Raw genomic sequence first — 16,399 nt, forward strand, 5'->3', positions numbered from 1 at the left:
ACAGCTAATGTAAAAATAGGAAGGGATTTTTCATTATTTTTCCTCCTAGAACATTTTAAATGTAAAAGCTATCTAAAATGCTACCAACAAGCACATAACATCCTAATCTAAGAGAGTAAGGGGGAAGAAAAGCAAAAAGGAAATTAACTGGAAGTTCAATATTCCTTGTGATGGGAATTGCTTTACCTAGCACTTAAATATGCTACAGACAGTTAACAATTCCAACTTATTCTTTCTACTAAAGGCATGGATCTGAAATGGGTTCAATAATCGTTCAGGTATAGCTTCCTAAAAAACCACATTCATCTACCTCAAGAAAAAAACCCAGTACCATTGGTATTATTTTGAAACAAATTTTATCTTCTTTAAACCTTTTCACTGGAATTTCTTTCACTGCTCATGTGTATCATGCAATCAATCTACATATAACCACTCTTTTATGTTTTTGCACTCAGCACTGCACTACATAAACTAAACCTAAAAATAGGCAACCTAGATGCTTCCAAGTAGTTCAGTTTTGCAGCACAAGACCAGCTTTCAAACACATGCACTATAGCCTCTTGATCAAATTCTGTTTCATTTGAGTATTTGCTTTTTGAAATTCCTTATTAGAAAGGGTAGTTGGGAGTATGGAACTTGGCCAAAACCATCAACAGATGTACGGTGAATTAATTCAGTAACAGTAAAAAAAGCAGAATACAAGAGCAGAAGCTCTGATAGTAACTTGACAATTGAAACTAAAATAATTAAAAACAAATTGATTTCCATTTTTTGATTTTATAACTCCAAGGCCTTTCAGGAACACATGGTCTACTCCTAGCCTTTAATGGCCTTTACTTAAGTTTTCCAGTTGGTAGGGAGTTCACATCTTGACATCTCTCTGAACCTGAACCACAGCTATTGTCAGTAAGAAGTGGTTTCCCCCTATTTTGCAGCTCTTTAATGAAACATAAGATTATTTTAAGTCCATAATCTTCTCAGCAGGATTATCGACTAGTAGGTCTGACCCTAATATTGCTCATCTGAACAGTGATCTGGCAGATGCACTGAGAAAACAAAGGCTGAACACATACCTGTCTGGAGGGTCTTGTAGCAAGACATAATAGAGGCTTTATGACTAACTACTTAAATCCGGTTTTATTTGACAATGCTAACCAGATGTCTTCTGGAAAACAAATCAAGTGTTTCAATCACTGCTGCTTAAATACATTCCTTGAATTCGGCCAACAAAGCTAAACAGAAGCTAGAGTCAGCCAAATCCAGCTCTTCTGAAGATGAGATAATAAATGAATCATCGCAGACATTGGAACAACGAGCCCTATATTATGTATGTAGCTTGAATCAACACAATTATCCTGGGGAGGAGGGGGGAGGGTACAAAGTACAGGCAGTTGCGCAGGAAGTTTCAGCAGTTATAGTCTGAAAAGGAGTATGAAAGTCGGAGTGTGGACCGTTCCCACTATTTACAGCAACACCTTCCTCAGTCACATTGAACACTTTGTTACCTGCTGTAAAGGACAACCAGTCTGGACAGTGACCAGCAGTGCGTGACATGACACTGCAGCTCATCTGCAACTTCAAGAGTGCAGAGAGGGTCCACAACACTCTTCAGAAGCTGGATATCTCCTAACAGCCTGGTATCATTTCAGTCTGGCTGTGTTTAACCTTTAACATTAATACACTTATTCCATCTCTGCCCTTTATGCCTGTTGAATCCCAGCTCATGAAGAAAAGACAACACACAATGGTGGAGTTTGTACTCCCCCACTTTTTTTTTTTTTTTTTTAATCAAAAGTGCTCTGCGTTGCTAATTGCAGGAACTGGAAGACAAGTGCCCCTCGGAAATTCAACTATATATGCCCTGCTCTGGCTCCCATCACTGCAACTGACATATATCCACATTTGAGGGAAAATTTAGAATAGTTCAAAAAAAAAGTACAAACGAAGAGTTCAGGTACATGGTAAGAATTCCTTTTTCTGTTCCTTCACTTCATCATAATTTGCAAGATTATCCAAGGCCAATGCATTTCAGATTAAACTTTAGGCTTTCCTTTTAGGACATTGGACCTCCACCGGTAAACACACTGTTCATGTTGCAAACCTGCTCAGAAGGTAAACAAGGCACACTTATGATACACCCCAAGCAGTTAAGCAAAGCAACACTACAACAGTGCTGTGCCTCCTCCCCATCTTCACACCTTATTGCTTGTCAATTTTAGAGTATAACAGTTCACAAAATGAGGATTAGTCTCAATTTACTTTTACTACCAAGTATTTGTGTCATTGCCATATACTACAGCTGTTCTATCTGAGCTCCCAGCTGAAGACCACTGCACTTCAGAGACTTCCTCAGACACCTTTCTTCAGATAGGACCATGCAACGAGCCAGATCTGTCAAAGCACTGTGTCAAGGATGGGAGCTGTTTTACAGTGCTACCCTCTTGACTCTGGTTGAACACTCACTGAACCGCTCACCCTCAGACCAAGAACACTGTAGGAAACACTGCAGTAGGTGGCACTGGGCCCTTCAGCACAGATTCAGCAATGCCACTCTGAGCAACACCAAACTCACAGCTGTCCTAGTGCCCAGACCAGACTCAGTGCAAGTCCAGCCACTCAGCAGACATTAGCAACATGAGACTAGACAAGTCTAGTAGTCCTTCAGCCCCAGAGCAGAGCACACAGCAAGGGACAGGACTTGTTTTTGAGGATTTGAGGATCCTGGCCCCATGCAGAGTCTCAGCTCTTCTTTCCCATCTGTCGTCTTCATCTCCTGTTTTCATGACAGGACAAAACAGTGACACAAAGCAAAGAGTCATGTTAAGACTCCTCAGTGGCTAGTATTGTTTCTATCTGAACATCTGTATATTGGGAAACACCTTTCACAAAGTGACCATGAAAACATTATGAAGAGGCCGCATAGGACAGGCTTTCAGGAAAGGCCAGCCAGAATAGCTTGGCCCTGAGGGCAAGAAAACATGCATCTTGCAAGGCACATGGCACCCCATCTACTTCAGCAAGCACTCTGAGGTGCTGGCTCCTTCCCCAAAGAATAGGAGAGTCTGCTTTATCCAGTGCAAACAAAACACTAAGAAAAAATATAGTATCTACCACCACAACCCAAGAACTGCATCATTTTCCAAACGTTTAAATCAAACTGCAAGGGTACCATGACTGTGAAGTGCAGCTGAAGTTACTCTTCTTCCCAAGCCATCATATTAAGCCACTGAGATCTTTCATTTACAATGAAGTAACACAGCCTGGGCTTAAGATATCAAGCCACTGATTTTAGTCAATAACAACTTTCAATTTTAATATAGGTTACATAAAGCAACTTCAGTTCTCAGGAACAGATAGACTATGCATCCCAAACTTTCCAGGTTCCAGGTGCTTCATTTTCTAATTCAGATTACTGGACAATACTGCTTTTTAAAACTTCAAAGGGCAGCAGAGCACCTGCATGCCTAAAGAAGGATAAGAAGCTCTACCTCACTTATGAACAAATTTCAATGCAAGATCTCACCATTTACACTTGAAAGTAGCTTCATAAAGGAAAAGCACAGTATTTCCCCTTCATTTCAAAAGGATAAAAGGCTAGTTCATAGGTAAAAACTTAAAATATCTTTCTATGCAACATCTACTGTCACATACCACATCCATTTCCACAATGTTGATAAGCAGGGGACATACCAATATATAATATACAAAGTAAAATAATCAACTGCACAAAAACTAATGGCAAAAATCTTTTCCTTCTCCAAACACAACACTGCTTCCTGAAAAAGTATGCAGAGATTAGCAGACGGTATACTTATTTCTCTCAAGACAGGTTATATACTATTTATTTTAATATCTCTAACTTTTTATTCTTAAACCAATTTAAGTAGCTATTCTTTACTAGCTTCTGCTTCTTACGTGGCACTTAAAAGTTTATTCTAGATAACAGACTTGACTTCACGTGATTTTTTTTTTTAATTAGACCCATGCTGTAAAGAATTTGCTGTTAAAATCGTACCAGAATAAATAGCCTACCTTTGCACTGACTATCTTAAAAGCTAGCCAGGATTCCATCTGGTTACTATTAGATGGGTAAAAATACCCTGATAGAAATACTTTGCTTGAATTATTTTGAAAGATTTTATACATTTGATACTTTTACAGGTGGTTTAAATGTGCTCTACACATCAATTACTATTTGTTACCTAAGTTTTATACTTCCTTTTCCATTCACAGGGGAGCCACGTGTACCAACAAATTAATAGTTTTCAGTCAAGCTGCTATGTACCAGTAACATCAGCTCTCATAATGTGAACAAGAACAGGACTGGAAAACTTTCAAACATGCCTTTTGATGGTCTGAACAATAGCTGCTTACTTAGTCCTCAAGACCCCATTATCAGGTTCAAGGGGATCACCAGAGGTTCTTTCTTCCTTCCCAACCTCCTTGAAAGATAGGATTAAATATACACAAATGATTTTTGAGTAGTGCTTGTCTCACCTATTCTTAAAAACCTTAAAATAGTCCCAAAAATTTATGAAAGGCACTTCAATATCTTTGCCCTCGTATTTCTCCACTTCTGTAACATGTCCACCGCTTCATTTCTGACTTAGCATAAAGGAAAAATTGTATTTGCTTTAGTTCTACTTCCTTCCAGTTTCCCTTTGTGCCACCATTTTTTGGAGACAAAAGAGATTCATCCCACTTCCTGCACAGAGTACAGTGCATTTTGTCATCCAGTGTTACTCTTTCCCCACTGCCCATACAGCATGTTGGGTCACATACAGCTGTCCTACTGCTCCACAGTTTACTTCAAGCAAAGAATCTGAAACACCAAAAGGATGGCAAAATGCAAGCTTTATCATGAGGCCAAGACATGCAGAGCTGAAGTCCCCATGCTAGCCCAATGGTGCTTCTCATGAGGCTACTTCAAGCTCTTCTATGCCATAGTCACACAGCACTGAATTTCCTTTCTCCCTATTAAGAAGCTTCAGAAAATGTTGTCTTTTCTAAAGAAACAGGTGGAAAAGCAGTTCGGCAGTTGTCAAAATTATGTCACAATTCTGACAGTGCTTTTACACTGAATGAAACTCTGCTCTGGATACAGAACTCTTAACCCAATTCTCCAAGTATAATCAGAAGCACCAGTGCCTTACTGATTTTACAGTGTTGAAGCAGCAGCAGAGTAAAACTGATAAAACTTTAGTCAGGGCTTCTCTTACTACTACTCATGGCTGTAGCTTCTCAGGACAGTTACAGGGAACAGTAAGGAGTTATTTAAAACTGTACTTAGGGAAAAAAAAAACATGGCTCAAGGAGAGCTTGAGGCTAAACAAATAAGTAAATAAATAAATAACAGAGTTGTGTTCACTAAATCAGCGGTATGAGGTCTGGTGAAGGTATCATCACAGTTTCTTCTCTCAGTTACTACCCTGAAAGCATGAAACTGAAACTCACTTCATTGCTAAGCAGTCCTACATCATGTACACAAGCCAGTTTACTTAACTCAGATGGCTAACTGGAAAATTGTAGTAGTACTGAATAGCTTCTTTTTTATAATGAGCAGCACCTCCAGAGAAAAATCCCACCCGACCAAAATAACTCCAGGTGTGTAAGAGGAGGAAGCAGCACATATTACTTGGTTTCACACAAATATATTAGATATAAATTTGTTCAAATAGAACACAAAAATGCAGTAGACAAATTTCTGATAAAACTCAAGAAAATCAGCACAGCATTTTAGCTTGTGCAGGTTTTCTTTTTAATAACAGTCCAAAACAAGAACAGAAAACAATATTAGAATGAGTGGTTAAGGTTCACAAAAAGCTAACAACAATCAGTATTCTTTTTCATTTATAGCAGGCAAACATTTTTATTTTGTAAAGGACTAGTAAGTGTGCCTGCAAGAGAACAATAAATGTTTCAAGGCTAAGGAACTGCACAAATGTATTAATCCTATAATAAGTATAGAGGGCACACAGGCTATCTGCTGAGCCATGCAGGAGCCAATAACACTGGCTGTCAAGACTTCCCTATTAAATGATAACAAAAAGCACCTAGTAAGAGACAGTGAAAATCAATTAACTGGGGAAATGGCAAGAGAAATGAAATATGGCGGTCAAATACTTCTCTATTCAGACATATAAAATGAAGCTTTCTTCAAGTCTAAAAAGCAGTAATGTCATGTTAAACAAATAAAAAATACAATCTTCTTTTAAATCAGGTTAACTTTGCAAGGTATCAAGTACCTGAAGTTCCTGCTGAAACAAAAAGGGACTTGAACGAGTTGGCTCTTTGCAGGGTAACCCCCTTTGTTAAATAGCCAGTGTAAAGAAAAATCTAGGTTAACCGTTTCCAGAACACGAACATTATACTGTTATTTTAAACTTTATGTCTGGCCCAGGGACAGACATTCTGCAGGCCTCCTTGCTGGCTGCCTGTCTTTGTTCTCACGGCTGCACTGACACAACACAATGCCTCCCACGACAGACTGCACAGATATAGCCCCCAATGAAGGTACTATGGGTAAAAACTGGGCCTTAAAAATATGCTGAACCCTTCTACAAGAAAGCACTTTTATTACTGGAAGAGTCCTTGTGAGTGCCCTGTTCCCCATGTCCCTTTTCAGTCCTCAGCACTTTTTCCAGCTTCTCACAAGCAGCCACAACCCTGGAAACGACACTGTACAACAACAGAAGAAATCACCAAATGAAACACCTCTGATGCACTTTTTACCCTACAAATGGACTAATTCAGGACTTTCTGAAATTGAAGGTATCATTTTGGAAACACTCCAAAGACTAAATGGAAATGGCCAAGAGATATGCTTTTCTATTTTAGAGTGCTCTGTCAGGTAACACATGTACTTGTCTCTTCATAGCAAAATAATTTTTCCCCTGTCCCCTCATTTGAGTGGGAAAATCCCACTAATGTTCTACACGTGCTGCAGAAAAACCAAATAAGCCTGCAATTTGGATATGTTTGCAAAGACTGTGGCAAAATGTACAGTCCTTTTAGGACATGTCTGTGTCGGTAGCAGTGTCTTACCTCTCAGCACTGACTTGAGGTTCAGCTTGGCTTGTCTGTGCAGGTCCTCCACACAAGGTGGTCTTGAGGAGGGTAGGAAGACATTTTCCTGCTGGTGCCATGGAGCAGTGTAGTGCACAGTCCATCTACTCTCTTCATCTAGGTTGGAAACAGCTGCAGAGAGACATAATAAGAAGAAAATTAAATGTTATTGCAGATAGCTCTATCACGAAATCCCACGTGTAAGTTTCCCACACAACATCTACAAATGAAAGAAGCACTGTTTGCCGCTGCAGACCCATCAAAATACTCTCCAGAACCCCACTTCCATGACAGCTAAAAAACCCTTCCTTGCATTTCTACTCTAAAATTATGTTCTGCAGGAAATACCTTTTACTCTTCCCATTTCTGTAATTGCTGTTTTATTTACTCTAAACTTGCAACTCTGTTTCCCTCCAGCCCTCTAGCTCCCACTCTTCACAAAGGAATCAGTTTTCCATTCCCTGATCATGGAAGGTGCTGTGCAGTGCAGAATAGCTTCCTCTTGGCTCAAAAGTGCCCCTGGGAATATGACAGTCTTCATGAGAGATGACAACAGATTCATCTGTATTGGGAAACAACCTTGTCTGACCTCATGACTGCTCAAACCAGAAAAGAAGATTTCAATGAAACAAATAAATTAGTGACTTTCCCTTGTGGTGAGTGGAAAGCAGATATAACAAAAGCAACTCCGTGGACAAATACTGCTCAGAGCACAAATGCACTGAAGAGGGCTATCTCTGGTCACCTCTTTGCAGTCAATAGACATGTGAAAATAAAACACAGACCTTGTTCAAGTTCAAAGTTCCTTACAGACAGTCTAGCAGTGAAACAGCCAAAGCACATATTGCCAAGATTTGTTTATCATTTATGCTTCCCGAGAGACAGCCACTGCCTTTTGTTTCCAGTTTATCATCAATAAAAACTTCTACAGTTGAACAGCCTTATCCTCTACCCTGCTGTAAACAGAAAAAGGGCAGTTGGGGGTCATATTTTATTGTTCCCCAGCCATCCCTTGGCCAAGCATGCTGCACATCCTTGCTTTTCAGCTCTCCAAAGCAGGAAAAGCGACTACAGATGTGCTGCCTTCCAAGCACCTGCCCTGCTGCCACAGCTCCACTGCCCCGGCCTTGCTGTCAGTTCTGCATCTTCCCTTTGCTGCTGCCTGCGGCATCACTTTGTGGTTTGTCTGATGCCCTTGTGATAGCAGAGGAGGTATGTAAAACTGAGAAGCAAAAAGTAGGCAACAGCCTCCTGTCATTTGAAAAATTACCCTTTCCTTAACACTACTGGTATCTGCTGGGATCATTTCAGACGGAAACAATTGGTATTCATTATGGAAAATAAGCTATGCCTCTCACTTCAAAACCTATCTACAGCCTAATGCTCAATGTCTGTTCCTTCCTAAAATGACTTGGGGTAGAGGGCAGCTTCTTATCTGCCTTCCCTCACACTTTTTACATTAGTTTCAGACCTCGAAAAAGGTTTTTAAAGCCTTTCAGTGAGTGTCCTCATCTCTGTGTCTTGGTCCTGCACCCTCTCACAGACTGCAACAAGGCAGATACACGTTCAGCCTGTGCCCACTCTTCCTGTTCTTGCTAACCAGCGGTCAAACCTAAATCACAGAAAACGGAGAGGTCATCACCTACCTGGTTACAGCATCAATCACCCCCATCTAACAGAAAAGGTGACACTTAAAGTCAATGAAAGGCACCCACGCCATTCCCTGGCTGAGCCGGCGGATGGGGAGCGGGGCAAGGCTGGAGGAGGAAGAGGAGGAGGAAACACCTGCTGCCAAGCCCACTGTCTGGCTGCAGTTCAGCCACACCAAAATTAAGGTTTACTGCTCGTCAGAGCAATAATGGTCATCAGAACTAGTCAACAGAAGTGCTGTGCACAATTGCCAACTACTCTCTCTAGCGTGATTTGTCTGTCGTTCATGACTTAAAGGAAGATCCACGTGACTTTAAAAGCCACTCTGAAACTAGAGCATCTTTAAAAACAAACCTCGGCTCTGAACAAACTTTATGTAGACACCTCAGTGATACAAGCCCACAGCCGCATAAGCAGACAGATGTCTGACAAACCATAAGGACAACACGACACACCGGCACACCCTGCCTCGTCACCGAGTTGCCCATTTCACACCGAGAACTTTGGCTCCTTCAAAATCACCGTGACAAAGCACTTCCAAAGCCAGTGTCCCAAAGGAGAGGTCCTAAAGACCCTCACAAGGCTGCCTCCACACACTCCACAACGATAAACAATGAAAAGAGCGAGATAAAAAGAGGCTGCAGGAAGCAGAAGGGACACCGAAGGGACCTGCACTTTCATTCAGAACTGGGCTGCCTCCTGAAAGAACAGTGAGCGCACACAGCTATACTTACTCTTTCTCTTGAAAAGTTTCATGAGAGATTTAAGCTTTGTGTTGATGAAAACCACCATTTTCAAGGTGCTGAACCGTGATCCTGGAGCCGAAATCCCATAGAAAGGAGGAGCTGCAGAAAGGTGACTGCCAAACCGAACCTGTTCAAACTCTGCACACCAAATTTCTCTTCTCCAGGTTTCCCCTCTGCCTTTGTTCTCTGAAATCACTTTAAATATGTCTAGAGCTTTCTGATAGGCGAAATAATTTACAATTCTTTAGCCTGAATTTGTCCTCCTCTCACGTAACCTTGTGGGCTGAAAACAGCCAGATCCAACAAGCAAAACAGGAGAAAAAAGCGCCCCAGCTGTTATTCACGTTTGCGCAGGATGAAAAAGCCTTTCTTGCTGTCCACAGCAGTTACTCAGCTCTTGTTCTCCTCCTTTCCTCCGCTCTCCAAGTTTGGCTGCTCGAGAAAGTCCCGAGCTGGCAGGTGCTTGCTCTCCTTCCCATGGCTCCAGCCGGCAGTGCCGGCGGAGCAGCAGGAGATCCCGGCACCTTCCCTGCCCCCGCCCCCTCCCGCCGCACCTCCCCGGTGCCGCCGGGGGGGCCGGGCAGCCCCGGCCTCCTTCCAGTTGCAAATGAGTGTTGTATTTTCGTGCTAATCAGGATGCTCTGCTTTCCCACCGCTCCCATCCTTCCCCCATCTCCCCCCACCACCCCTTTTTTTATTTTCACCCTCTTGCTCCCACTTTATTAAGGATCCAGAGCTGCGCCTTAGCTGGCTGCAGCACGCAGTCTCGGCTCTGCATTGCCTCCCCTTCCAGTCCCACTGCTCCCCCCGCAGACACTGCCACTGCCTGAGACATCAGCACACTAATTTTACATATTGAATTTTATTCAGTTACACTCCTAATTTATTCTTATTAGCGTCATTTTAGACCAGATACATGAAAAACGAAATCGAGTTACTTCTGGCTAATAGAGATTCTGTTATTCATCAAACGAAACTTGTGCAGGGAGATGAAATAGCCCAGCTTTTTGAGATGCACATTATATCCTCATGTCTTAAAAAATGTATCTGTACAGAGGTCCACAGGCATCCTTCCTAGGAATGAACTGCAATTTTGCAGAAGTTAAAGAGAAAATTCTAAGCACCAAATGAATGTGCTCAGCAGGGCATGCCCTTCGCACAATGTTCAGGCTCAAGAAGCAAGCCCTCCCTCACAAAGCAAGCTTAGGAAACCCCCTCGAGTTAACAATGAAAAGGATTTTTTTCCTCAGGAAAAAGAAAAATGCCAGCAGCGGGGGGCTCAGGCTGACCCCAAACCTGCAGCAGGATCCAGCCTCTGGGACCACAGCATGTAAAAAGCAGATGCTCCACAGGAACTTCTAAGTTTCAGCAAACAGTTGAGACGCAGCACTGCAAAGAACAGACTGCAAACGCAGTTGTTCATCATTGTCTGAACACGCTATCATCAACATTTCATCAATATTTTCGAAATCCAGAGTTTTTGCAATTGCAACATGGGCTTCACATCAAAACTACGATGAGCAGCAGGTCTCTCCAGCAGCTGCTGGTCCAAGAGCCATTTTGACTCCCTCTGCCAAAGGGAGAGAAGACCATGCTGCCATGGCAGCAATGGCAGGGAAGGCACCTCTGCTTCTTGCATTGATTTCCATCAAGTACCTTACGCAAAAAATTACTCTGGCATCTAAGTCTGATAACAAGGTAAGTATTTAGTGCTGTTTTTGAATCAAATACACAGTAATACCCCTGTCAGACATTTGCCATTACCTATAAGTCCACAAACCATAAAACCAGTTTAAATTAGTGCCTGCTGGATACACACTGGAAGTGAGCGCAGAGTGACTCTATTTCTAACTGCAGCTACACTGCCATCTGAAAGGATACCAAGGAGATGGTAACTCCTTTTCTCTAGTGTGGTGTCGATCTTTTGTATGATGTAGGAAGTGCCTCTTCCTACATGTGCCTCTTCTTCAGCACGTAGGAAGGGGAGCACAGGGAAAGGAGACAGTTTCAATCTATAAAATGATGGAGTCTGGGCTGCTGGAAGTGAGACACTCTTCCAAAGGTCAATACAGAACCTCAACAGAGCCTTGCAAGCCCTGGGAAGCAAGACTTCATTACCTTTTCATGGTCAAGACATTGTGAATCAACATGATCCTGGGTACTTTGGGCGGTTCAGAATCCTTTCCATTTTACCCCGGGCTACAATGTGTGCCAAGTGCAGTGTGCTCTTTGTTACTGGATCCTCAACCCACCCTGGAGCATTTCTCCCACCTGGGAACAAGCACTTGACCACTATCCTCTAGCCCTGATCTCAGGCATGGAGGCAGACATTCAAACACAGCAACAAACAATACCTAAATTGATGTCTGCTTTTCATCCCCCTCCCCGCCCCGACTTTGCTTCCACCTTCCCTCAGGTCATGCTGTTAAAGAGGTCAGACATCAAAAATGGCTATCATGAGGGACTACCCTAAAGGAAACACCGTCTGGCTACTCATCTGCACCTCTGAGAGTCTGCACTAGTTCAACAACGAACAAAATCTCTTCCCCACCTGAGACAAACCCACTGACTTCCATAAAATTCATCACGTTGTCTCAACCCAGCTTTTTGTAAACACTTTTTCTGTCTCAAGAAAATGTCACCACATACTGCTTCTAACAGCAGTTCTGAGAACTTAAAAGCATGAAATGCCTGTGCTCCTCTGCGCTTGGCCTCCCTACATTGAGAAGAGAAGGAAAAGATGGGGCAGTTGAGAAAATTTATATTGTAGTCACTATGCAAACAGATAAAGGACTTCAGCCTCAAACATTGGCAATACAGCGAACTCACAAACCCCCCCACCAAACAACAAGAAAAAACAACCTAAAATTAACTTGATAGAATGAAATTAAAAAGCCTGTTAAAGCTAGATAAACTCAGCATGAACAGTAGGTGTGTACACTGTGATACCAGTTCTTTAAATGCTAATGGCTCAGAGACAAGTAGACTGGGGAGACTTTGCTCTGTGACACACTTGCTACTCCACCTTGGACAAGTTAATATTAACCTACCGCCTGAATTACCACATAGAAGCAGGGATCACACTCGCTGCCACACAAGGATCACAGAAATACAGAGGAAACAGGAATATCACAAGGAATACAGAAAACATGGAGAAGACGTTCAGCAAATAGTAATTTTCACTTCGTACTGGATGGGATTGGTCACAAAGTTTGGCTCAGAAGAAACTCCTTCCTACAAAGTCAGGGACTGGAGCAAAGAAACTGAGAGGCGCAAGATGCAGTGCCAAACAGCATCCTCAAAATCACAACTGTGTAATGAATTCATTAGCAAAACGCTTTTTTTAGTTCAACTATAATAGTTTTTAATCCCTGAGTGATTAAACTGATTCTAATTTTCTAGTAGAGGCCACATAAATGCAGAAGAGAAGTAAAGAAGAGTGGCTGCTTGCATATGGCATGCCTGAAACGCTGTAGCCATTCCTTCACTCGTCTCCCTGCTCCATCCCCTCTTTAGAGGGGCTTTCCAGCTGACCTGCTCCACGACAGCCATCTGGGGCAGCCACCCCTCCACATTCACGGCTACATAAAACATCGAGGCCTGTGAAACAATCTGGAAATATTAAGCTTCCATGGAAATATTTCCAGCCAGCCCCTGGGGGAGAGGGACTCTCCTGTCTAGCCCCCATTCACAACCCAGTGCCCTGAACCTTAGCACCAGCGCACAAGATCCACTGAAAAAGTTGAAGCTTTATAAAAAGGCAAACGTTGAAAAGTGACACTCTTGGGTCATTTGTAACCACAGCCGGAGCAGCTGCCTGGCAGCAGCCCCAGGGGCAGCTGTCCACAGGGACACTATGGAATCAGTGAAAATCAGCGTTCTCTTCCTAATCACCAGCCCTGCATATATGCAGTAAGAAATTTAGGAAGTATTTAAGTTTAAGAAAACCAAGTAAAACACAAGAATAGCTAAAGCAATGCTTTCCTGCTCCCTCCCACAAATGAAGACAAATTTTACCACTTCATTTTCATGAAGGAGAGGTAAACCCAACACATGATGTATCAAGTTCATTAAGGGAATGATGCATAGAACTACTAAAATGTACCATCATCTCAAAACCTAAACTTCAAGTTGCAGGCCTTAGCAACTTTATCTGGACAATGGAAACATCCTCCATTAAACAATTATGTAGCATTTATGACATTTTCAGAGGAAAGAAAATCATCCAACTGATCTGGGAACTAACTGCATTGTGAGAGCTCTTCCAGTGAGTCTCTGTTCAATGCACAAAAGGGAAAGTGGAAATGCTGGCAAGCAGATGTACTCAAAACAATTAAATCGATGCCTTTGCATTTACAGACACATCACTCAGCTGCTCTGACTAAGTTTCCACTGTGCCATCCTACAGCAGCTCACGGGATGCATAGGGAAGAAGCTGTTGAAGGGCAGTTGTTTCCAGCACGTCTGCAGGCATGTGTCTGTGTAGGACATGCTCGGGATTGCTCCCTGCCACCCCCACCCACCCATTCTGAGCAGCTGTGGTGTCTGGAGTGGTGCAACTATCGAAGTGACCCCCACGCACCCCCTCCCCAGGCTGCACAGAGCATCCAGGCATCTGCAGGGCAAGCCTGAACCTGAGGAGGGCTATTAAACCCCTTCCTGCAGGTCACAAGGCTCTTGCCTGCCTCAGACCAACACCACCCAGCTTTGAAAGCTGCACTTTTACTTCTAGGTGAGACTTCCATCATGAAGAAACATCAGAAAGTCCAAATGCCTCAAGTATTTTCAAAACTGACGCCCAAGCATTGTGCCTGTTCTGACCACCTTCACCCATGCTGTTAACCATTTGCTGGTGCCTAAATGGACTCCTTGCAGAGCACAGGAGTCAGTAATTTATGGTCAGAATGGGTTTCTCCCTCCCTGAGACCCTGTCCCGGCTGGCCCTCTCCCGGCATCTTTCAGGAGAACAAAAGTGCTCCCTCCACAAAGGCCGTCCCAGGCGGCACCGCATTCAGCTGCCCTCCAGTCTCCAGCTCCCCGCGCTCACAATGGCCTCTTTCAAGGCAACCTCAGCCTTGGTGAAGCGCAATACTGCCCTGGCTACTGAGAAATTACAATTCATTAAACCTGGGATCAGGAGGAAGAGGAGGAGAATGCACAGGGGAGAGGGAATAAAGAAGAAAAAGTATTTTATCCTAAAGCCACCACAACGACACACCAAGAAGGACCCATGCCCCAGTGCAGGGGCAGGGGAGTCAAGGCTGAGCCCGGGCCTGTGCAGGCTATTATGGGGCAGGTATTGCTTGGAAAGAGGGTACCCGGCTGTGCCCTCCTTTATCCAAGATCATAAAGGATTATGCCTGAAGGCTCTGGGAAAGGGGCTGCCTGGCGGGGGCAGAGGGAAGAGGGAGCAAGATGAGAAGGAGAAGCAACACAACCTAAGCCAGAGAGGACAGAAAAGCAGCAGACTGATTGATCTGATGATCCTATTTAGGTCACAGCACAATAAAGCTAATTCATTCCTTTGACAATTCAAAACATCTTTCCACAGGATCCTCTATCATGCAAACACATCAGCGGGGAGAAAAGGCAGCATTTGGGCAGGGCTGCCGGCAGACAAAGCAGCAGTTTCTTTTGGTTAGAGCATCTCCCCACACAGTAATAGCAGTCAAGAGAACAGAAAACGTTTAGTGAATGTGCAATTTTGTTTTATTTTAAATTGTAGGGCACAATCCTTTTTCCTCTGGCCATTTCTGAACCCCAGTTAAGGCAGCTTCCGCTCTCAGAGAACAGAGCTCTCATTCGCTAGGGAGTAATACCCTTTTAGGATGTCTCCAGGAAATATTTTCAGCTTAAATTCCAAATCCACCTGAATGCTCCTGTGCTACGGCTTGTCCTAAAGAACTGATCAAAACTGGCTGGGGCAAGTAAATTAGTTTACAGAATCTTGACTCTTACTTGCCCTAATAATGCACAACAGAGAAAATCCTTCTCTTCTGAATTAGTGATAGAAAAAATACCAGGCGGAGAAGTTTGCAAGTCTCATTAGAATCATCCTGTAGGACTAGGAGCAAAACCAATGAAACCAGACTGCAAAAATTCCATTTCTGAACTTCTGTCCCAAACAATCTCCCTGTAATTCCGTCTTTGGCAGCTGTGCACTTGTGCATCCACACTAATAGCCAACAGACATCTTCAACTAATCTCAGTCTGCATTCTCCTTATGGGTGTCCTGAAGGGGACATGCTCCTTACTCATTTCACTTATTTAAAGGTCACAGAAAGAATTTTTGTAGCTTATCTCGGCCTCCCTGCCCAACATTGCTCTTTGGCATACTTTTATTTATATATGGATTATCCTGGTATAAGGGGTTACAGATTCTTCTTTTTTTTTGTCTTTCTGCTGACTCTCAAGAAATTCTGGGTGGGTCTCATTTAAGCTTGGAGGCACAGTCCCTTAAAATTAGGCAAGCACATTCTCTAGTTTGCTAAGAACTTTTACAACCTATAAATGAAAAAGGTTAAGCTCCTTGGAAAATACCAACCTGCAGAATCATACAACTGCTCATGCCAAAATCAAGCATGAAGCACCCATTTACTGTCTTCCACAGCAACTTGAAAAAAGGTTTTGTTTCTTCATTAGAAACCTTTAAAAACTTTACCTGAAAAATATTATCTGCACAACACAATACTAAAATGATGAGTAAGGGTAAAGGCTCACAAATAATAAATGGACTGTAGTGACATTTGCTATTGCTCCTAAAGCACTAAGATTCTTGAAAAAATCTGAAAACCTGCATGTGTTCCATTAAAGAATGACACAATCTGCCTTGAAATAAAATAGTGTACTAACTAAGGCATTGTGTTCCCGTAACAGTGACCTAATAATTATGTTACTGCAGGATTCAGCAACCTGTAGGGAAACAACTGCACCAACAT

The 16,399-nt window shown here is 42.8% G+C and overlaps 1 protein-coding gene across 10 annotated transcripts in view; it reads right to left on the reverse strand.

Annotated features, from left to right (window-relative positions):
- The window catches only part of NHSL1 (NHS like 1), a 184,107-nt gene that overhangs the window by 48,170 nt on the left and 119,538 nt on the right, over positions 1-16,399 (reverse strand). For 8 of the 10 annotated variants that reach the window (XM_039569901.1, XM_039569900.1, XM_039569903.1 and 5 more), the window contains exon 2: positions 7,045-7,197. In XM_039569901.1, coding sequence (XP_039425835.1) covers positions 7,045-7,197 — 153 coding nt within the window. Of the gene's footprint in view, positions 1-7,044; positions 7,198-9,449; positions 9,948-16,399 lie in introns of those variants that run through there. The other 2 variants (XM_010399801.4, XM_019288242.3) reach the window with 1 other exon arrangement.

The sequence above is a fragment of the Corvus cornix genome, chromosome 3 (genome assembly GCF_000738735.6).
Source record: "Corvus cornix cornix isolate S_Up_H32 chromosome 3, ASM73873v5, whole genome shotgun sequence".
Classification (NCBI taxonomy): Eukaryota; Metazoa; Chordata; class Aves; order Passeriformes; family Corvidae; genus Corvus; species Corvus cornix.